The sequence below is a fragment of the Macaca nemestrina genome, chromosome 13 (genome assembly GCF_043159975.1).
Source record: "Macaca nemestrina isolate mMacNem1 chromosome 13, mMacNem.hap1, whole genome shotgun sequence".
Taxonomy (NCBI): domain Eukaryota; kingdom Metazoa; phylum Chordata; class Mammalia; order Primates; family Cercopithecidae; genus Macaca; species Macaca nemestrina.
This window is the reverse complement of record NC_092137.1, coordinates 10,131,039-10,154,274: the sequence shown is the minus strand read 5'-3', so window position 1 is coordinate 10,154,274 and position 23,236 is coordinate 10,131,039. Positions and strand designations below refer to the sequence as shown.

The window sequence follows — 23,236 nt, the reverse complement described above, 5'->3', positions numbered from 1 at the left end:
CCCGAGGGTTACTGTGAAAAGTGCTGATGTCCCAGGAGCTCTACCAGGGAGCTTGCTTCATTAATCTGACCATGTATCCATTTAAAATACATTCTAGTGTCTACCATATTTAGGCCCTGGATTACCCTGGAATACATTCAGGATGCCTGTTTTAGAGATTCTGATGATTTAAATATTGGTAAATTTTTTAACTAAATATTTTCTGTTAGGCTTTTAAAAACTAAGAATACTAAGATTTTAGGTACGAAAGCATTCAGCCTTGGTGGTTAAATTTTGGTAAGAATTGGAAAATCATTCAGGGATCCTGACTTAACAATTATGTGGATCATTTCAGGCATCAGTAAGGAAAAGTTAACACGAAGGAAACGATCTAAGCACACACATTAAGAAATAAGGAGAAAGTGCTAGCAATGAGATGCTTTTCCGCTCTCATGTTTTACCGAGCAATGCAAAGTCAAACTGAAAAACAGGAAATGACATATTACGAAATAGACATATAAAATTTAATCCCTTTGGTTTAAAATACATCTTCAATGATACAATTAAAAATAACACACAAGACAAAATCAATTTCATAAAAAATATAAAATAGTTATATGACCCATATCCCATACCTTATCTTAGAAAACCAGCAATTGAGTTCCCATACGTCATTAGAATACTTTAACCTAAGACTGTTACTACCAGTCCATTTACACGAATGACCTAGCCTAGTTCCCTGAACCTAAAGATACCCGTGACTTTGTTATAAAATTCCAAATTTTAGTATTTTTATATATTTAAATGTGTACAAAATGTTCCCCTGCCACAGTAACGTATTTTTATAAATTCATGAATGTTTTCTAGAATTGTTAACATACAAGATAATCAAAGCACGAAGGCTCTGATGTGTGAAAAAACAATCATTTCTCAAAACAGGAAGATGAGAACCCCATTTCGAGTTGTATCACTTGGTACACAATACTTGCAATCTGTGTGCTGTAATTACAGTGTTTCTTCACTCTAAGTGCATCTGACTGATACTAGCATAACAAAAGACGTGATTGCAGTAGTGTTTTTCTTTTACTTCATTTGTTAAACAGTGCAGAAATCCAATTAACAACATTCTCAATAGCAAACAGAATCTCTGTCATTTGAGAAGGTTTTGCTATGCTACAGAATGACTGTGTTTAGAAAAACAGAGAAAAAGGTTTTTAGTGGGTTTCACTAAGCACAGTATTCTATCTGCTTGGTATACATCATCAAAAATAACTTAACCTTTGTTTAGGGCAAGTCTTTAAGGTAGCTCTCACTGCATATCTTCACTATATGTACACAGACACCATATTTATATATTATATATTTATATAAGACATGTATGTACACATTTACAGACCTTCAAAAATATATTGCACTTATATACAATGCAGCTTTATCTGAACTGAATCCATACTGTAACCCATTAACATTCTTCATGAGAAAGGCAGTTGATATGTCCAAGAAAGTCGCAAAGGAAGATTTCAGTAACATGCCCTGTTTAGTAAACATCTGGTGGAGAGTGAGAGGTTAAGGGAGAGAGGGCTCACCCCTGTACTCTTCAGGTGCGCTCCCACTAACCTGAGGCAGTGGAGTTGTACTAAATTCAGGCAAGGGCACGAAATCTTAAAGCCAAGCCTATCGCCTTTTCTGACTTCCGCTAGCGAGCAGGCCCACGACATTGTAGGCACACGGCAGATATCCCAATATTTTGATAAATAACGTAGCAGATGTCCTAAAGCTTCCCAGAGACTCTGTTAACTCTTGGAATAAAGTTTTCACTTTAAATCCTGTATATATCAGGACATTCAAACATAATGGTATATGGATTTCTCTTTCATCTGAAAAACGCCAATGCAATAGATTAAATGCTACCACCAAGCCAGATGCAGCCCCGCCTCCAACCTGCAAGGAACCCCTTCCCTTGACATACAGCTGTGCTGGCGACATGGCTGACTGGGGTTACCTGCACTTGCCAAACCATAAGATCTAGAAACACCTGCACTGAACTCCTGGGGAGCTGTGGCCTGCGGGCCTTTAGATCTCAGTCAGGGTGAGCTTGTACGACCCCCCAGCTTCTTCAATCTGCAGCTGGAAGGTGTCCTCATTGGAGTAATGCTTCACAATGTTGTCGTCCATGTTCACCAGGATCCTGGATAGGGGGGGACAAGACAAGCCAACTTCACTCCCACTCGGTTCTGAAGTCAGACCTAGATTTAACTGTTAGCTCTCCCACTTAATAGTTGCGGTATGTGAGGCAAATTATTTAAATCTCCTTAAGCCTCAACTTCCTCATCTATAAAATGGGGATAATAGTAGTACCCATCTTACAGGATTGTTGAAAGAACTGAGTTAGGAGGAAATTAGGTGATACATTTCTATCACAGCATTTGGAAAATGAAATATACTAGCTTATTTATGATTACTATCTCCAGCATGTATTTAATAGTAGTCACTTGCTAAATGGTACTTGGCTCATACCTGTGATCCCAGCACTTTGGGACACTGAGGCAGGAGAATCACTTGAGCCCAAGAGTTTGAGACCAGCCTGGATAATACAGCAAGATCCCATTTCTACAGAAAAATTTTAAAAACTAGCTGGACATGGTGGTATATGCCTGTAGTCCCTGCTACTTGGGAAGCTGAGGTGAAAGGACTGCCTGAGTCCAGGAGTTCAAGGGTACAGTGAGCTACGATTGCACCACTGGACTCCAGCCTGGGCGACAGAGTGAAACCATCTCTAAACGAATAAAGCAAAAGCACATCAATAACACTAACTTACACGATGTGAAGCCACAGCCCCCTGACATATTGCACACTCCAGCAAGTTAGCCTCCAAGTTTAAATGAACTACTATTATCAAACAAAAAATAAACAAAAAAACAAGAAAACAAACAAAAACAAATTAACTACTATTAAGTCCAACTCTTTCCACTAGAACCATCTAGAAATTTCCCATTAGAATTTGTTTTAAAACTAAGCCAAAAAATTCTTATGCTAGCCACTGCTTATCCATGCCAAACATCATAGACAGACAAAAAAGAACTAAAAATACTAATTCCTGGACAAAGCAGCAATATGATATAACTTGGAAAAAGGATCCTGGGCAGGAGGGTAGAGCAGGGCATGGGCTGCAGAGGGAGCAGATACCAACCGTGGCTCCTACAAGCCTCTCGAGCTCTGAGCCTCAGCCGACTGTCTATAAACTATGAACAAGCCCTAAGACCAGCTGAGAAAGAAGACGTGAAGACCCAGCACAGCACCGTGGGACGTGCCCAACCCAGTGAGTGGCTCCAACGGGCTTGACGCACGAAGGTGCTGCCCTGGCCATCCTCAGTGTCGCTGGTCACACACCCTGGAGTGTGGAGCCATGGCACTGCTGCCAGGCATGTGGAGGGCAAAGAAGGTGACTTGGAGAAACAATACACAAAGATCTCCTCAAGGCAGATCAATTTTATCTAAGTAATTTCGTATATAATTTAGAAAAGCCACATTCTAGCACCCAGGTTTCTTTGGCTGCTTCTGGACTGGACACAAGGCGCACTGGCACAGGGGGTGTGTCACTAGCGTGCGCGGTGTGTTACACTGGTGCTGGGGGTGTCAACAGCACTGGGGGGTGCGTCTCATTGGCACTGCGGGGGGCATCGGCACTTTCCTCGCTCAGCCCTTCAGACAGGACACAGTGGCTGCTTACCCCTTTTTACACTTCTTGAATATTTTCCCAATCTTGTCATGGGGAACATCGTATTTGTCTGAGATCTAAAAGAGGAAAGAAAAATAATTACAAAACCCTGTATCAAGGCTTTAGAAACCAAACAACAAATACATACACATGTGCATAGTCACTCGACTTTGTTTTTCCAAAACGCAGACACAAAGACATGGAAAAGCCCCAGCTCGCGTGCTGGGGGCCTCCCCTCTCCTCAGCCCGGCTGCCCTTGCTGTAATGAGCTGCTCTGTGTAAACTCCGGCTGTCTTCCTTTCAGGGCATAGAGGCGATTTTTAATATTTTAAAAGAGAATGGGCAAACAGCTGATTCACTCTAGATCAAACATTGCACTTGTCATCCAGACCATCCTCAGGTTGGCATCACCAGCTTAACCTCAAGCCACAGAGCAAAGCTCAAGGTGGTGCTGAGAAACGGAGCCTCAGGTGGCGAACTTGTAGATCCCGCCAACCTTCCAAACACGTGTTTCAGACCAGACCCTAGCTCCGAGTTCTCACCACACAAACCCTTTTTCTTTTCTGTACCAGTGGATAATACTTTGTGTTCTGATATGTAAGACCTGTCATGAGTTCCCTGTGAGCCATGAACAGTTATGCTCGCCCAGTAACTCTGCATCCTCTTCACTCTCCTCTCTCCCTGTAATCAGAGTAGGCACAATTCTTTTTTTTTTTTGAGTCGGAGTCTTGCTATGCCAGGCTGGAGTGCAGTGGCAGGATCTCAGCTCACTGCAACCTCCACCTCCCTGGTTCAAGCGATTCTCCTGCCTCAGCCACCCACCTGGCCAGTTTGCATGATTCTTAAAACATGATGAAGGGTCATCAAAAGGCAAGAAAAGAGAAACTCAGGGGACATCCCAGGAGGCAGGAAGTGACAGTGGGAACGGCACTGCCTGTGCTGTGGGCAGGCAGGGATGCACTGAATGACACCCGTGGACTTGGGCCGCCTGGCTGAGAGACCGCACAGCAGCTCCCCAAACCCACGCCCCATCTCCCCGCTTTATCATCTTCATTGCACTTATCAGTACCTGAAAAATGACCTCAACTTCTTTGCTCATTTTGGTGTCTCTGTCTTCCTAACTAGAACATAAACTCCATTCAGCACTGTCACTGACGCTCGTAACTCCAGTGCCCGCCACAGTGCCTGGTATGAAGCGAGCCCTTTAAAAGATGTGTTAAATGAATTCAACATACTACAGTAATCAGAGGGAGCTAGGGGAGATGCTTTTAGCCCAATTATGGACACACTTTGAGCTTAAAGATCTCTACAGTCTATAGGAGACAGGTTGGTAAATACCTGCACTCAGGGCTGCTAACATGCGTTTTTCCAGGGCACAGCCGGAACAGGAAATTAACATAGCAGCTTTCCACGTTTCCTCTCTTACTGATATCCCCACAGGGAGCATGGGGTCAGTTTATTCCAGCCTCATGCTGAGATCCTTGTAAGATGGACATATGGCCATCACTGGTTACACGTCTACTTTCTCTGCAATAGGCTGTGGTGAGGTATTGATACAAGTTCAGTAATTTCCTAGGATTGGGAGTTTCAAAGGTAGACTGAGGAGCCACTGTTTTTATTATGTATGAAGTTTTTAAGATTGTACCTGATTAAAAATCATTTTTGTTAGCTTCTAAGTGGCTTGCTAAATGGCAATCTCCCTTTAACCACGTATATAAAAATTAAACGATTTCATAGGCCATCACAAATGCATTCACTTCAGTGGAACAGGTATGACTGAGTGACTATGTGAGTTAAGATCCCCGGGTGAGGATAAAATGTGGGACGCACAATGATTCAAGAAAGGTGTCAAGGATTCCAGACGGTCTGACAAAGGATTTGGATCATCTGATAAAGTGTTTCAGTGAAATCCTATGTATGCGTCCTTTCATTTTGTACAGGGGATTACAGAGTTGATCCTACTTACAGCTTCCATCAAGCCCTTCAAAGATGGGGTTTTGAGCATCAGGGCATCAAAGACTTCTTCTGACTCCTTTCGAACGTAGAGCAGTACTAATCAATCCCCAACCAGGAATGACGAAGGGAAGAGAGAGAAAAAAAGGATACAGTTCACATGAGCAATGGAGGAAAACAGACCACGGTACCAGCTAAAATAAAAACCACATTCACATCAAGGATGGCGAGCATTAGCCGGTCTCAATTCTGTTTTAAGAACATGGGTTTCAGCTTCTCTGAACTTTGCTGTAAGTCCTAGCTCAAGCTAGATGTCAGTCTGATGGAAGAATTCCCAAGCAAGTGAAACTGGAAAAAATGTGCTTGAACCCTTTATGCTTTTGATAGACTCCGAACCCATTTCTGATTTAAAATTCCCACTAAGACACGGAACCCAACACACCTCTCTTTGGTTCTTCTATCCGGGCCAGCTTGGTAGAAGGAGGGACAGCAAAGTCATCTTCTGTGCCGTACGGCCCCCTTTTCAAGACAGAGCTGCAGTGATCCAAAGTATGCCGTTAGCGGTTCAGCTTAACCAGCTGCATCAACAAAAGGTGTTTTAGAGCCTATCATGGAACTAGATTTAAAGTGACTTTCATTCTTTATCTGGTCCAGCTTCCTTATCTGTGGATGAAAAATCGGGCTGAAGGAAAATCCTGACTCCGGGGCTCATGGATATTCACAGGCAGACATGGGACCACACTCAGGCTCCCTGCAGCTATCTGCGCTCTCATTAGATAAAGTTGCCTTCTCGAAGATGAGGCGCTTTGGTTTTTTTCTTTTTCTTTTTTTCTTTTTTTGAGACAGGGCCTCATTCTGTTGCTCAGGCTGGAGTGCAGTGGTGTAATCATGGATCATGGCTCACTGCAGCCTCAATCACCCAGGCCCAAGCAATCCTTCCACCTCAGACTCCCAGGTGGCGCACACCACCACGCCCAACTAATTGTTTTAATTTTGTAGAGATGGGTTCTCCCTATGTTGCCCAGGATGTTCTCAAATTCCTGGGCTCAAGCGATCTTCCTACTTTGGCCTCCCAAAGTGCTGGAATTATAGGCATGAGCCACCGTGCCTGGCTATTGGGTGCTTCTTTTCAGGAAACACTATGGCGGAGGTAGGATCTGAGATAACCTTGTACAGGCAGTGACAAAGGAGATGATGTTTCAAAACACTTAGGAAGTGTGAGCAGGAAAACGTAGGGCCAGCCTGGCTCAAACAGAATGGCCCACAAGAAGCCATATCTAGAAATTTTGGGAAGCCGACTCTACCGTGAATGTCCTGATTGTTCAGTTCTAAGGAATTAAATTTTACATGGCAGGGAAGAGGGAATATTTGAAAGTTCTGTGAGACAGAGTGTGGTCCCCAAAGCGTGGTCAAGACTGGAGGGGACCCCAGGACCTTCAAGCAGAAAAAGCAGGGGAAGGAGAGGCTGGTGCGATCCGAGCACAGGACTCCACGCATTTAAAATACGGTGGTGTCATGAAACCAGGGGAAGGAGAGGCTGGTGCGATCCGGGCACAGGGTTCCACAGGTTTAAAATACGGTGGTATCATGGAAGCCAGAAGGGGAGAACAGACCAAGGAGAGTCTGAGGAGAGAAAAGCTCAGATCGAGCACCTGACTACCAGGGGCACCTGGCATGGAGGGTCCAGCAGGCGCTGTCATGGCGAGCAAGAGAAGAGGTAAATAACTGAAAGTGAAGGGAGGGAGTGCTGGATTTGGAGCAGAATGGCCACTTCAGGAGCTGGGGCTAAGCCTCTGAGACTCTGCCATCTCCGTTCCTAGCACACAGCAGCCATCTAGTGAAGGTGCCTGCAGGACTCAAGCCTGAAACACTAAGAATCAAAGGGGCAGTGCAGGACTCGCCTTCAGAGAGAGGCACGGTGGGTAACGTGTGGGGCATGAATGTCCCCAGTATGATGGTTCAACCCCTGGGAATGAATGGAACATGAGGGAAGAAGGATGCTGAGGAATAAACTTCCCATGGAAACCTTGGCTCTTTCCATCAGAATGCACCTTTCTGAGGGCAGATAACAGAAAGAGGGAGGCTGAGGCGGGAGGATTGCCTGAGACCAGGATTTCTACAATAATAATAATAATAATAATAATAATACAACAACAACAACAATAATTAGATGGGTGTGGTGGCATGTGCATGTAGTCCCCCCTACTTGGGAGGCTGAGGCAGGAGGATCACTTGAGCCCAGGAGCTCAAGGCTGCAGTGAGCTATGATTGCACCCCTGCAATCCTACATAGGCCTCAGAGCAAGACCCTGTCTCTAAAAGTAAAATGAAACAAAAACAAAAATAATCTTTGCCTTGTTGAAAAAGTCCCAGAGCCATCAAGAAGGTTCTGATGGCCCAAAGAGGGATAGTGTCAGCCCCCTCCACTAGGCAGAGTGTCTGAGTAGGGGGCTGCCCGGCACAGGAAGGCAGAGCCCAATTCTGGGACAACCTGCACATCAAAGTAAATGACTAATGAATCACAACTTATTGAATAAAACAGGAAACTATGAGTTCATACTGATAACCATAAATGAACGAGTAAACTGAAAGTTGGATGGGGAATGAGATATTTACAAAGCTACAATGCACCTCCCCAGGCAACACTTATTATCAAAGGAGCCACTCTGCAGTGGAGAAGCTGGCAGATACCAGCTTAATCAAGTGACCAAAGAACACCATTAGTAACAGATAAACCGACATCAAGCGCCATCTGCTAGGACGCACGGAGAACCCAGTCTCACCTCTGTGACATCCCTGCCAGGCCTGGAATCTAACTATGAGAAAACAGCAGACACAGGCAAACTGAGAAGAGTCTACAAAACAGCTGGTTGCAATCTTCAAAAATATTTGGTCAGAAAAGTTAAGGAGTGTTTAGTTCTAGACTGTAGAAGATTAACAAACATGACAACTAACTACAACATGTGATCCTGAACTGGATCCTTTTTTGCTATAAAGGACATTATTGGTGCAAATGTAGCAATGTGAAGACTCTGGTCTTGACTGTGACACAGCAGGATGTCCTTGTTGCTAGGATATTAGGATATATACCCCACGATATTCAGGAGTGATGGGCCATCAGGTTGGCAACTTACCCTCAATGGCTCAGGGAAAAATGAGTTCTTTGTACTCTACTTGCAGTTTTTCTACAAGTTTAATATTTTTTCCATTATTAAAACAAAACAAAACATAAATCTTACCCTTCACCCTCCAATTCTTCGGAGGCAATGGGAAGGACCTAAGACCAAAGAAATAGATTGCTTTTCAAATGTATGCTCAAAATGTTTGACCATAAATGAATTATTCCTAAAATGGAAATAATTTTGAATCTGATCAATCTAATATAAAATCCTTAAACCTTATTTTTCAATAACCAGATTCTTACAGACGTCTTGAACTCCCCTAACTCAGTGGTTGCGCCAAATCTGGTCTAAAGCCAGTTTATGTAAATAGAGTCTTTACTGAAACAAAGCCATGCTCATTTATTCACATGCTGCTTATGGCCACGTGTACACTAGCGCGGCAGAGCTGAGCGGCACAGTGGAGACCGCGGGGTCCCAAAAGCCGAAAACCTTTACTGCCTAGCCCTTCACAAAAACAGTCTGCGAACCCCTGCTCACCTCCAGCTTCCCATTAGAAACTAAACGTACTGGCCACGGCTCCAAGAACTCTGACAAATCTTTAGTCCTTACGAATCTGTCCACAAAGTGCATGAAAGACTGTCTTTTTGATATTTATTTGCACTCAGCATAAAACCATGCTTCATTCTACTGAAGCTCCTATCTCTTGTAAGCCTTTGCCACAAAACAGGGAGTGACTATTTTTTAAAATTTAGCTTTAAATTTTAAAGCTAAGACATGCCAAGACATGGCCATTGGTAACTACATGTGGCAAGGATGGCTCAGTAACTGGAACCGTAAGAAGAGCCTTCGAATGTTCTTATGTTATGAGAGCTCCTTAACCTAGGTATTCCCCCAAGTTAAATCCAAAAAGATCACAGGCTCAAACTCCAAATTATGTGACTATTCTAGAATCTTTTAAATGAGTTAGGATATGTAGGTACGAAGAATGAACGAATGAATGAATACAAACAGAATAAAGCTGACAGGCTGCACTGCACCTTCCAATCAATGATGCTTACCATTTTTATTGCACGGGCATCATGTCACCCCAGCAGAATATGCCAAAGAGCTGACTAACTGGTCAAACCTCACTCAATTTTGGCTTCTATTTCCCATGAATAATGCCAAAGAATTTCCTTTTGCCATGCCTTCCTTCCTGGTAGCCTCCCCTGGGATCCTGGTTACCTACATGAGTGCCCCGCTGCAAGTTGGCAAAGTGCACGTCAGGAATGAAGAGGACAGGCTGAGTATCGAGATCAACGAAGGGTTTGAAAACCGTGATATCCAGTCGCTTGTGAGAGGGAAGCAGTGGTACTTTAACATCAGAAACTGGAAAAAAAAATTAACAAAGAGGAAGCCAAGGTCAAAGGATTACATACAGACTGGATGCAGGCCACAGAGCCCTCGCCTCTGTGTAAGACACTCCAAGTGTAGCACTCTGTAAGATACAACAGGGCACGCTGCCTAAGAATCCCAGTTTATGTAAAGGAATTTGCTGTATGTATTTCCACTAAAATCAACTGAATTTTTTTTTTTTTTTTTTTTTTTTGAGACGGAGTCTTGCACTGTCGCCCGGGCTGGAGTGCAGTGGCCGGATCTCAGCTCACTGCAAGCTCTGCCTCCCAGGTTTACGCCATTCTCCTGCCTCAGCCTCCTGTGTAGCTGGGACTACAGGCACCCGCCACCTCGCCCAGCTAGTTTTTTGTATTTTTTAGTAGAGACAGGGTTTCACCGTGTTAGCCAGGATGGTCTCGATCTCCTGACCTCGTGATCCGCCTGTCTCAGCCTCCCAAAGTGCTGGGATTACAGGCTTGAGCCACCGCGCCCAGCCAATCAACTGAATGTTTTATCAAATCAAAAGGGAAAAGGTATCTTCAAACACACACAGACACATATCCACAGAAGATTTGTGACAGAGGCGGAGCGTATTTAGTTTTCATTGGAAAGGCTAACATTTATAATTATATAAACATAATTTGGGAGAAATTTCACCTCAGCTGTCCTCATTAAATAATTTACATTCCAACACTCACGGACCCACTGACTTCAGAACATACCAAGAAACTCGACAATAAGGTGAAGTGTAAGCATGTCCATCCAATTTTTAACGTAGTAAGTTATAGACTTCATCTTCCCCAATAATCTGGCCCTGAAGTACTCAGTAATGAGGTCTCCTAGTTCGTCAGCTGCTCTCTGAAGTGTCACTGGGAGTTTGCACTTTGATACCAGTGGGAGAATCCTGACTAAGGTGTTGCAGGGCAAATGTCTGCTGAGCCAGACAGACCATTCAAAAGAGCGTGCCAGAAACCCACGTACTACGGATGGACCCTACAGGCACGAGCAGCCCCTTCTTCATTGTAGAGACAAGGTTTTGTGAATATGAATACTGGTCACAGTTAAAAAAACAAGAAAACAAGAAAACAAAGCTTTCCTGGTGAAATGTCCAAACAGCAGCCCTATAGATTCTGCAAATATTAAAATACTATACTTAAGATACAAAATATGATCCTACTTGGAGTCAAGGCATCTTGAATTCTCAAGACCGTTATTATAACTTTAAAAAATCTAGACAAGTCCCAATTTTAACAGTGATTCATGCAGAACGTGTTGTCATTTTTCAAGACTGGAAGCAGGAGTCTGAACTAGAACTGACAGCCAAAAACGCTGAGGTCGGGAAAACCCGGGGATCTACCCTGTGGTCCCCAGGAAAACCCCCCGCTGAGCGGCATCTGCTGCTGATCTGAGGAAGAGGCAGCACCACACTGCAGACAGGAAGAACACCCACTGTCTTGTGTGTGCAAACTCCAGCCACCATTCTGAATAGAAAAGGTCTGAAGCTTGCCGGGAACATTTCTACTTACAGGCATTCAACTGGGAGCTGGGGTCAGGACACTTGCCTTTTCTTTTGCTTTGCTTTCGTTCTTCATCCCTGATTTTCCGCTCAGCTCCCTGTAGGTCAAGAGAAGACAAGATATGATTCTGTTTTCTGATCTTTAAAATATTTAACTCTTATCCTGACCAATGGAGTTTAGAAAAAGCCCTTCTCCCTTCTCTGGACAGGAACTCCATTACTTACTATATTCATGAGGCTTACCATAGTAGTTTCTTCTAAAAAGATTAGTCTTAAAAATTATATTTAATTCAATGAAATCACAGGGAACAACATTTATTTGAAAAACAAATAAAGCAAAATTCCGGCCGGGAGCGGTTGCTCACGCCTGTAATCTGAGCACTTTGGGAGGCTGAGGTGGGTGGATCATTTGAGGTCTGGAGTTTGAGACCAGCCTGGCCAACATGGTGAAACTCCACCTCTACTAAAAATACAAAAATTAGCCAAGCATGGTAGCGGGCACCTGTAGTCCCAGCTACTTGGGAGGCTGAGGCAGGAGAATTGCTTGAACCCCTGAGAGGTGGAGGTTGCAGTGAGCCGAGATCACACCACTGCACTCCAGCCTGGGTGACAAAGCGAAACTAGTCTCAAAAAAAAAAAAAAAAAAAAAAAAAAAAAGCAAAATTCCTCCTTATAACGGATGTGGTCATGTTCAATGAAAGCTGAGAAAATCTGAGTATACCACACGCCTGCAAAGACACAAGGGTATCTTCCCTTTGTCCAGTAGGAAAAGGAAATGAAAGAAAAAAACTAAGTTGGCCCTACTGTTGAGTATACTCTCCTATATGGCCAAGGTTATCACTGAAAGCTGTAATTCAGTCCAAGGGCCTGGCATCAACCATGTAGCAGATCTGACCAAGCTGAATTCACAAAGTGAAGATGGAACTAGAAATCTGCATAATCACTTAAAAGAGAAAAAGTGGGCCGGGCACGGGGGCTCACGCTTGTAATCCCAGCACTTTGGGAGGCCGCGGTGGGTAGATCACTTGAGGCCAGGAGTTCAAGACCAGCCTGGCCAACATGGTGAAACCCTGTCTCCACTAAAAATACAAAAAAATCAGCTGGGCGTGGTGGTGCATGCCTGTAATCCCAGCTACTCAGGAGGCTGAGGCACGAGAATCACTTGAACCCGGGAGGCAGAGATTGCAGTGAGCTGGGATCGCACCACTGTACTCCAGTCTGGGTGACAGAGTGAGACTCCCTCAAAGAAAAAAGAGAAAAAGTGTACTCAGAGTCCCAGAAAAAGGACACTCATGTACTCTGTATACTAACCGCGCAAAGACTGATAGTACCACGCAACTGAACCCACAACAATTTTCAAAAGAATCATATTAGTAATAAACACGACCTAAAGGCAAGCAATTAAGCATATTTAAAAACATTACATTTAATCATTTTGCTTGACTTACTGGAATTTCTGGATGGTACAGATTTCTTTACATAGTTATCCAGTTAAGGATGAACTGGTAGCTTATTTTTCTGTTAAATAAATTTGCGGATAGCAAAGAGAGGCAATAAAAATCCCAGTGATCGTAGCATTATTATACAATAAAACACTTTAAAAACAGAAAACCACCTTCTGCCTTTTCTAGAAGGTGGTAGCATATTAACATAGTAAATATACAACCTGCTTATAAAAATTGCTATGTAACATTGACATAACAGTCCCTCCTTGACACAGAAAAACAGGTAAATACCCCAATCTCCTAGCCATTATTGTATGAAGTTGGTCTGGGTCTCCCTGTCCGTTCTAATAGTCTAACCATAACTTCATTCTGATGATAAACACCACCCTCCTCCAAAAGGTGGAGGGTGCAGTCCCGTATTACAAAACAGGACTGTCCCTCCTAATTTACCTGTGTATTTATAAAGAATAAGGCATTTCTGCTTCTACATAACATGGAGTAACACAGATCACATTTACCCTCCACCCTGAAACAACAACAAAAACCAGACAAAATGCATAAAACAAGAATGCGAGGCCCTGACCAGTAGGCAACTAAACAACAGGGAGAACAAGAACGCGTGGCAAGTCCTAAAACCATGCTGGCTGCTGCCTTCAGAGTTCCCAGGCTGTGGCATGGGAAGGGGAGCCCATGTATTCTCAGTCCAGGTGCCCAGGGTTGAGGAGACAGAGCTGGAAGTCCACAGAGATCAGGGCAGCAGGACAAAGTACCAAAGAGGAAAAAGCTCCGAGATCTTTAGGGTGGCCAGGCACCAACAGGTACAGAGGTACCAGGAAGTTGCCCAAGGCTGGGGGTCAGGGTTGGGAACTGACATCTGAAAAGATTAGAGAAACAGTTCCCGAAACTCACACAGAGCCAGAAACAGTACCTGTTCCCACCATATGGGGTGGACTGGAAATCCTTGTAATGAGGATTATTACAAGGAAACAATATGACTGGAAAAACTTGTAATGAGCAGGACACTTGGTAGAATATTCAGGAAAATCCTGCTCAGGAGCACAGAATGATTAGCCTTACATTGAGCACAGCTCCAGATCCGCCTATCAAATCATAGACATAAGATCTGAAAGATCAAATGGTTTCCAAGCAACTTAACCAGATTTCAGGACAAAATTCAAGGAGATTCACAATAATATAAAAATGTCGAGCACCCAGGAAGGTGAAAATCACCGAATGCCACACAAAGAGTAAACACGATCCAAAAAACCCGAAAAAGGCCTCAGACTCATTTACTGTGCTCAGCCACTGTGCTTTGTATACCTGATGCAAAAGCCAGGGTGAAAGACCAGGACTCTGACAGCAAACATACTTCCAGTTACCTAGCCCCTTCTAAAAATCTCAATAAAAGACAAGCTCCCTTAACAGGATGAAAAGAACTGCCCCCCTCCCCCGCCAAAAATAGGTCCAACATTTTTGAGTTGGAAAAAGTCAAGATCTAGCTGTCTTAGTTCAATGGACCGTCCACTCATCTGCAGTTGCTCCCCAGTTCCGAGCCAGCACAAACTTTCCCCTCAAGACTCGACGCACCTTCCAGACTCTCCCTGCATCGAATTCAACTCAGCCCCTGGCTCTGCACTGGGCAAAAGTAAGCCTCTCTTCTCCAGATAAAAAGGAGCCACACCAGGGAAAACAGGTCATGCAGAGATCCCTCTGGGCCTTGCACTGTGAAGGCACAGCCCTTTGTGATTCATCCAATCAGACACAGCTGAAGAAGAGCCTCCGTGCAGGGTTGACTGCCTACACCTCCAGCAGCTGGGCTCAGAGGGGCCTGTGCGCACCTCCTTTACTTATCAGACATGCCCAACAAAATGTACTCATCAATCCTTCTAATCTTTCAGTTAAAAAGTAATTTTAAAAATCTCTCTATAATGTGTCTTTGCAAGGCCAAAACAATAATTAAGCTATTTTAGGCCAGGCACAGTGGCTCACACCTGTAATCCCAGCACTCTGGGAAGCCAAGGTGGGCAGGTCACATGAGGCCAGGAGTTCAAGACCAGCCTGGCCAACCTGGCAAAACCCTGTCTCTATTAAAAATACAAAAATTAGCTAGGTGTGGTGGGTGCACATCTGTAATCCCAGCTACTGGAGAGACTGAGGCACAAGAATCGTTTGAACCCGGGAGGCAGAGGCTGCAGTGAGCCGAGATTTCGCCACTGCACTCCAGCATGGGCAACAGAGCCAGACTCTGTCTCAAAAAAAAAAAAAAAAAAAAAAAAGCTGTTTTACACTTTCGGAAGCCAAGGTGGGAGGATCACTTGAGGCCAGCAGTTCAAGACCAGCCTGGGCAACATGGCGGGAACCCTTCTCCACAAAAAAATTAAAAAATTAGCTGGGTGTGATGGGATGTGCCGTAGTCCCAACCACTTAGGAGACTGAGTTCGGGGGATCGCTTGAGCCCAGGAGGTTGAGGCTACAGTAAGCAGTAATTGCACCACGGAATTCCAGCCTAGATGACAGAGTGAGACCTCATCTCTGATAAAGGCTGGGTGCGGTGGCTCACACCTGTAATCCTAGCACTCTGGGAGGCCGAGGTGGGCAGATTACTTGAGCTCAGGAGTTGGAGACCAGCCTGGGCAATATGGCGGAACCCCATCTCTACTAAAAATACAAAAAACTAGCCGGGCATGGTGGTGTGCACCTGTAATCCCAACTACTGGGGAGGCTGAGGCAGGAGAATTGCTTGAACCCGGGAGGCAGAGGTTGCAGTGAGCTGAGATTGCACCACTGCACTCCAGCCTGGGCGACAGAGCGAGACTGTCTCAAAAACAAAATACAATGAATAAATAAATAAATAAATAAATAAAAGAATTTTAAAAGTTATTCTATATTAGCAGCTATATTCTCATTTTGACATTAAATATTAAAGAGACCCTGGTCCTTTTCCGTGAGTGTGTCTCAAACACTTGTTGCAAGCGTCCCTGCCGACCTTACCTTGTCACAGAAGACCTTGATCTGGCAGCAGGCCCGGTGAACAGGCTTGTTGCTGCGGTTGTTGTAACTATAGGTATCGATTTGAATGTTAAGAGGCAACCCCTTCACTCCCTTCTGGGAAGAGAAGTCTGTGCTTAAGCAGTTCACAGAGATGAAAACCTGCAAAGGGAAGAGAAGGTTCCATAAGCAACAGGCACCAAGTCAAACCTAGCACAGCTCATGAAAATATTAACATCACTGAAATTACTCAAGTCTATTTTAAATGAGAAGTTCAGTTTCTCATTTTTTAAAAAAGGGTTTTTAAAAAGAGGTGATCAGGGGTTTATTTTAAAACTGCTTTTGGTCATAGAAATAGCAGACCTTAAAGAGGAGGAAGAGTCGGCAGCTCTGAACCTCTGCTCATATTTCCTTCCAGAATCCCTAATATCAGCTAGGACAGGGGAAGAGGCTGATTAGCTTTCCCGATGCCATTTTCCAAACTTACCAATAGCATAGCTCCCTCTGCAGTTGTTCTGTAACTTAGTAAAAACTTCCTGGGAATCCACCTATGTTTACGTTGACACCACCTCTTAGGATAACCTGTAGTACTCTATGTCCTCATATTTTAGAACTTATGAAATCGGTGTTCCTCTAATCCACAATTTTTATAAGATTCTAATGAAGTTCTCTCTCAATCTCTGCCCATCCAGACTAAACAGTCCTCATTTCTTTCCACTTTGTTCTTATTAATCTTTTGGTTAACAAATCACATTGGGCCCAGTCTTCAAGGAATAATTTATAATTTACAATTATTTCCACACTCCTTTCTAGGTACAGAAATATCAGTGCAAGGGTCTTTTATTTAAACATAACTGGATTCTTTACATGTTCAGATTAAACCTAAAACAAAAGTGGTGAAGTTTGTTAACAGACTGAGAACGATCACTAAACACTCAGGAATGTGTTCCTCGTTCAAGACGTTCCACACAGATGCGGTCAAAACTTCCTAGAATAACCTGGGAAGATGTTATGCTGGTGGGTCTATTTCCATGAGAGAAAAGAAGAATCCAATTCCTTAAGCCACAGTTCTACTATTCAATCATGAAATTACTTTAGAGAAACTGTCTAAACCAGACTTTGAGCTTCTCAACCCACAGTTTCAAAAGTCTGCTTTCCTATCAGTGCCCAAGCCACCACTTCCCATGGGAGCAATTTTTTTTTTTTTAAGACAGTCTGGCTCTGTCGCTCGGGCTGGAGTGTGGTGGTATGATCTCAGCTCACTGCAATCTCTGCCTTCTGGGCTCAAGCCATGCTCCCACCTCGGCCTCCCAAGTAGCTGGGATCACAGGTGTGTGCCACCACGCCCAGCTAATTTTTGTATTTTTTTTGTAGAGACAGGGTTCCATTATGTTGCCCAGGCTGGTCTTGAACTCCTGAGCTCAAGTGATCCTACCATCTTGGCCTCCCAAAGTGCTGGGATTACAGGCAGGAGCTACTACACCCAGCCCACAAGAACAATATTTAAAGATGATTCCAAGTGCAGTAGGTTAGTACCAGGTACACTCACTCCAGCTGTTAGCGTGTGCCTGAGCTATGCACTGAGCCGGCGAGAAGCCATCCAGGGGGATCCCCCACCATCGAAATGGAAGGCAGAAGATGTCATACCCTTCTCTCCTCTCCTGGGCTCCAAATCAGTTATCTCCCAGCACACTTTCTCAAAAGTTAAAATAAACTGAGTCACATTATGAATATGACACTGGAAGCTGCTACTTAAGAGGAACCCAGTGTACAGCAAATAAACATGTGCCATTTCCCAGCTATTTTTATCATTCTGGATTTTTAAAATGTTTTTGAGCTCCCTTTCAACTAGTTTTAGAATTTATTTCTGATGCATGTGTACCACATAGTGGACATTATTGGAATTAACAGTTTTTAAAACTAAGACTGGCCCATTTCAGACCCAAGAGCTGACAGGGGAAGATTCCTTCTAGCCCCTGGGTCAACAACCAAGAATGGGTCCACCAGGAGCAGCACTGGGTGTCACTGGCTGAACCAGGGCAGATGGGGAGAAATTTAAGTTATAACGGGGGTGGGGGACAGCTATAATAACTTTTTTTTTTGAGATGGAGTTTTGCTCTTGTTGCCCAGGCTGGAGTGCAATGGTGCAATCTCGGCTCACCGCAATCCTGCAACCTCCGCCTCCTGGGTTCAAGTCCTTCTCCTGCCTCAGCCTCTGAGTAGCTGGGATTACAGGCACTCACCACTACGCCTGGCTAATTTTTGTATTTTTAGTAGAGGGGGGGTTTCACCATTTTGGCCAGGCTGGTCTCAAACTCCTGACTTCAAGTGATCGGCCCGCCTTGGCCTCCCGAAGTGCTGCGATTACAGGCGTGAGTCACCACGCCCGGCCCAGCTATAAGAACTTTAAGATGAAAGAGAAGGAAGGGAGGGAGAAGAGGAAAGTCAGGATCATGGTGACAAAGATGGCTCCCTAGAAGGCATGCAAAATGCAAAAGCTGAGGTCGGGATTTTACCCTCACTCTAGGCTACACACTGTTTCTCAGCAGGAAAAGACCAACACATCCTAAAAAGAGGAAGGACTTGTCCAAGTTAACAGATTTAAAAGTCATTTCTGATCTTGTCCCTTCACAAGCCCTCCACCCCAGCTGGTCTCCTCACCATCCCCGAACACAATCTGCACATCCATTCCCGCCTCACCTCAGTCCTCTTCCGCTTCCTGCTCCAGGCTTCTTGCTCATGACTTCCCAGGCAGGCCCGCCTGCACAGCTCCCCCCGTCTGTCTCCATCTGTAAGGCCGGCCCAAGTCCCACCCCACACACGGTCACAAGCACGCAGATGGCAGCACGGGCTGGCCACACAGCAGAGGGACCACACACTGTGCACCTGGCGTCAGGATCTGTGCTGGGCATGTCAAGCACGGTCTCACCGAATCACCCACAGGGAAAGGGACTATCATCCTTCTTGCACAGATGAAGCCCACAACGGTGTTTAAAGTTGTCCCAAGGTAGAAAGCGATGCACTGGGGTTCATTGGAGGGCTTTCCCCTTCACACCCCACTACGAGTCCCAAACCAACATCTTCCACAAATAGCTGGCTCTGATCTCCTACCTGGGATGGTTTGCCTTTTGATATGTGCATGGTTTATCTCCCTGACTAGACTGTAAATATTTAGCAGGCCGGGTCCGTAATTCTACGCTTTGTCCCTTCTAACACCGAGCACAGTACCTTATCCTGCCTGCTATAAGTTTTCTTTCCACTTAAACTTATTTCCAGTAAATAAATAAATTGCTTTAACTTAAAGAATACCTAGATCTAGATAGGCAAAAGTGGCACATACATTACAGAAAATATGTGCTTTGACTTTATATCTTTTATTTATTTATTTATTTATTTTTGAGATTCAGTTTCGCTCTTTTCGCCCAGGCTGGAGTGCAGTGGAGCTATCTCGGCTCACCGCAACCTCTGCCTCCCGGGTTCAAGCGATTCTCCTGCCTCAGCCTCCCGAGTAGCTGGGATTACAGGCTTGCACCACCACACCTGGCTAATTTTGTATTTTTAGTAGAGATGGGGTTTCACTATATTGGCCAGGCTGGTCTCGAACTCCTGACCTCATGATCCGCCCGCCTCGGCCTCCCAAAGTGCTGAGATTACAGGTGTGAGTAACTGCTGCCAGCCACGTTTTTTTAAAAAACACTTCAAGTACAATCCCTAAATCCACAAATCAGAGGCATGGAGAGTCTGCGGAATGCATTCAGGTTTTTTAAAAAGTCCATGCAAACAACTAAGCAAAGTAACCAAACCACCATATATTTTTCAATTTACAACCAAATGGAAAATCCGAATTTTTTCTGTCATTCTAGGTCATGTGGCTCAATTCCTAGTTCAAAAACAGCTAGCTGCCTGGGAAAGTTCAACTTTACCCTCACGATTCCAGGAAGTCTTCGACCCAAAGTGATACTACCTTTACAAGAGGATTTCACAGTAATCCAACCCAAAACCTAACCTCCCCTTGCTTCTCGGTTTCAAGTTTCTATTCAAATGAGCAGGGGCCAAATCCCAGGATCAGGGCAAACACAGAGCTTCGGCACAGCTTTGCCCATGCTGGTGTGCATTTGTGATGATCTGTGGTCTCTTACTGATATACATTTCTCTCTTATTTTAAAAAATCAGTTATTTCCAAACTTGGCAGTTTTCTAAATGTATTAAAGAAAGTTTACAATGGTCCTAATTCAACATTAAAAAAAAATGCTACCTTGCCTAGATAAATACACAAACATCCCAGGAGAAGATGACAAAGCTGTGAAACGTAAGCACTGCAGGCCACGAACATGAGAGACAGGAACAGTGGGCTGAAGATGCCAGACAGAAGATGGGGCCGGTGGTCGCGATGCCCCTGCTCTTAAGAAAGGATCCAAGGTAAGAACACAGACGATCAAGGGGACATGCTGGTGCAGAGGGGACATGTGTGCTGGGTTTAACCCTCAACCAAAGTCTACAAGCAGAGCCACATTCCCAACAGAAGCAGCTTAGGTCTAAACATCAAAGCATCTGAGCTGGCCCCTAACTAGCGCTGCGACCCAGTGCAAGGGTCCTTACCTGTCAAAGGGCAGGGTGAATTCATGGATCTCTGGATGACTACCTCTGGACTTCCATGATTATATACTTACATTGACAAAGGATGAATCCTATATCTATACTGTTTTTACTGGTGACAATAGTTTCGTGTAATACATTTATCTATCAACTTTTTATAAGTCATATTAGTTTAAAAATACCACATAAGTTGCCAGTTAAAGTCATCACAATAACTACTTATGTAAAACTTAAGAATCTCATACAGCAATGGCTCTCAAAGTGTGATGCCAGGAGCATAGCATGAGGGAACTTGTTGGAAATGAAGATCCTGGTGCCCACCCCAGACTCACTGAATCCAAAAACTCAGGGAGAGTGGAAGGGGAGGTTAACAAGCTCTCCAGTTAATTCCAAATTTAATTCACACTAAAGTTTCAGAATCCCGTCTGTACAACAGTGCCTCACAACCCTGACTGAATTAGTTGTGCCTGGCAGGACTTAAAAACATACAGATGTCAGATATCCTGGCCACACCCCAGAGATTCTGATTTCATTGTCCTGGGGTGGGTTCGAGATGCTGGGACTGTTTTTTTTTTTTTTTTTTTTTTTTTTTTTTTTTTTTTTTTTTTTTTTGGGCTCTGCACCAAATTCGAATAATTTGAGTGATTGGCCAAGATAGAAACCACTGCAGTGAAGTGATTAGTCTTCTAGCTGCTTACACACTAGGATCCACAAAAGGTCTCCCTTGGCTCTAAAACTCTGAAATTATTAAAGCAAGTTCCAATACATGGCTTCCTTTCCTTAAAGAGTGAAGATATTTTTTTATGTATTTATATGTATGCCAGCAGGTTTTTAACATTAAACAAAATTTTTACAGAGGCATAGCCCTATCAAATAAGAATATTCATGTAATTTAACTTAAAGAATACCTAGATCTAGATATATAGGCAAAAGTGGCACACACATACAGAAAGATCTAGATTAAAGCCATTTTGTTCAACCCTGCTATTCAATAAGATCATACAAATCCTCATATACTCAAAAGTTCTTAAGATATTAACCAGGAAAAAAAAAAAACCAATTACACACATATTAAACTCTCCCGCTTATTTTTATTACTCATGTTATGTTTGATTTCATAGGGATTGGCATTTGTGGTGAACTTGTGTGTTCAGCTGAAGGCTGAGGTTGTAACTCTGAACCACAGGACAAAGCATGATGTGTTGCCTTCCTCACTAAATGGCAACCTCCTTGAGATGACCCTGTCTTTTTTTTTTTTTTTTTTTTTTTTTTTTTTTTTGAGACGGAGTCTTGCTCTGTGCCCCAGGCTGGAGTGCAGTGGTGCGATCTCGGCTCACTGCAAGCTCCGCCCCGCCGGGTTCACGCCATTCTCCTGCCTCAGCCTCCCGAGTAGCTGGGACTACAGGCGCCCGCCACCTCGCCTGGCTAATTTTCTTGTATTTTTAGTAGAGACGGGGTTTCACCGTGTTAGCCAGGATGGTCTCGATCTCCTGACCTCGTGATCCGCCCGTCTCGGCCTCCCAAAGTGCTGGGATTACAGGCTTGAGCCACCGTGCCTGGCCGACCCTGTCTTAATAATCATCTCTATGTCTCATGCCTGGATCATAACATATGCTTAACATATGCTTTTAATAAAAGGAGGAAAATACATACTGGGTATTGAATAAGTATGCCTAAGAATAAGTACAAAGTAGATATATAAAATATTTTTTCATCCCCTTATCTAAACCAGAAGCAACTATTTTTCTGTAAAGGGCCCGATAGTATTTTCACATCCGTGGGCCACATGCAACTACCCGACTCTGCAGTAATAGTATAAAAGTAGCCACGGATATGAGTGTGGTGGTGTTTTGATAAAACTTGATTTATATAAACAGGCAGCTAGCTGGCCCAGCCTTAGAGGTGTCATCTGCTGACCACTGATCTAAACCATCCTCTAAGTTGCTTGGACATTAATTTATCCTTACATCATCATGATGGAGTAAACAGGGAGGAGGTGTATTTCTCTGTTTGTAATTGAGTATTTCCACTTTCCGCATAAGTGACTTCCTGGCAAGACATCCAGTGTGTGCTGTGCCCATGCATCGCTCCCCTGTGGAAACACACTGTCCCTATCAGCACAGCCCACGCTCATGGAGGGACCAGGCAAGTTCTGAGGGAGAAGTGCAGCTTCTGGGGAGCTTCATGGTCAGGAGGCGGCCTTCTTTAGTCTGCAACTAAACAGTTTTGTTTAATGTTAAAAACCTGCTGGCATACATATAAGGCGAGTGTAGAAACACAAGCCAGAGCTCTCCCTTGGGTCCAGTGGGAGCAACAAGATGGGCACACTTTGTTCCTCAGTTTTAACACTTTGCATGGATTCTACCTAATGGGGAGCCCCGAGTGAGCAAGAGCACAGGGCTATTCACCCAAATCCAGGTAAAACCAGGCTCGGACTGTTCCTATCCTGCAGACAAATAGTATCAATGTGATTACAGAAAACACTCCACTATCTTTACAGAGGATGGGAAAGAGGTAAAAAGTACGATGAATGAGGACACATCCAA

At 44.1% G+C, this 23,236-nt stretch overlaps 1 protein-coding gene across 4 annotated transcripts in view; it reads right to left on the bottom strand.

Moving 5' to 3' along the window:
• Positions 1 to 436: 436 nt before the first annotated feature.
• LOC105486503 (grainyhead like transcription factor 1) overlaps positions 437 to 23,236 on the bottom strand; it is a 47,416-nt gene continuing 24,616 nt past the window's right edge. The window contains exons 9-16 of one of the 4 annotated variants that reach the window (XM_071076215.1): positions 16,098 to 16,256; positions 11,672 to 11,759; positions 10,000 to 10,139; positions 8,889 to 8,926; positions 6,093 to 6,184; positions 5,664 to 5,749; positions 3,710 to 3,774; positions 437 to 2,167 (exon numbers count right to left, since the gene is read on the bottom strand). In XM_071076215.1, the coding sequence (XP_070932316.1) occupies positions 2,053 to 2,167; positions 3,710 to 3,774; positions 5,664 to 5,749; positions 6,093 to 6,184; positions 8,889 to 8,926; positions 10,000 to 10,139; positions 11,672 to 11,759; positions 16,098 to 16,256 (783 nt within the window). In that variant the 3' untranslated portion in view covers positions 437 to 2,052. The other 3 variants (XM_071076216.1, XM_071076217.1, XR_011611444.1) reach the window with 3 other exon arrangements.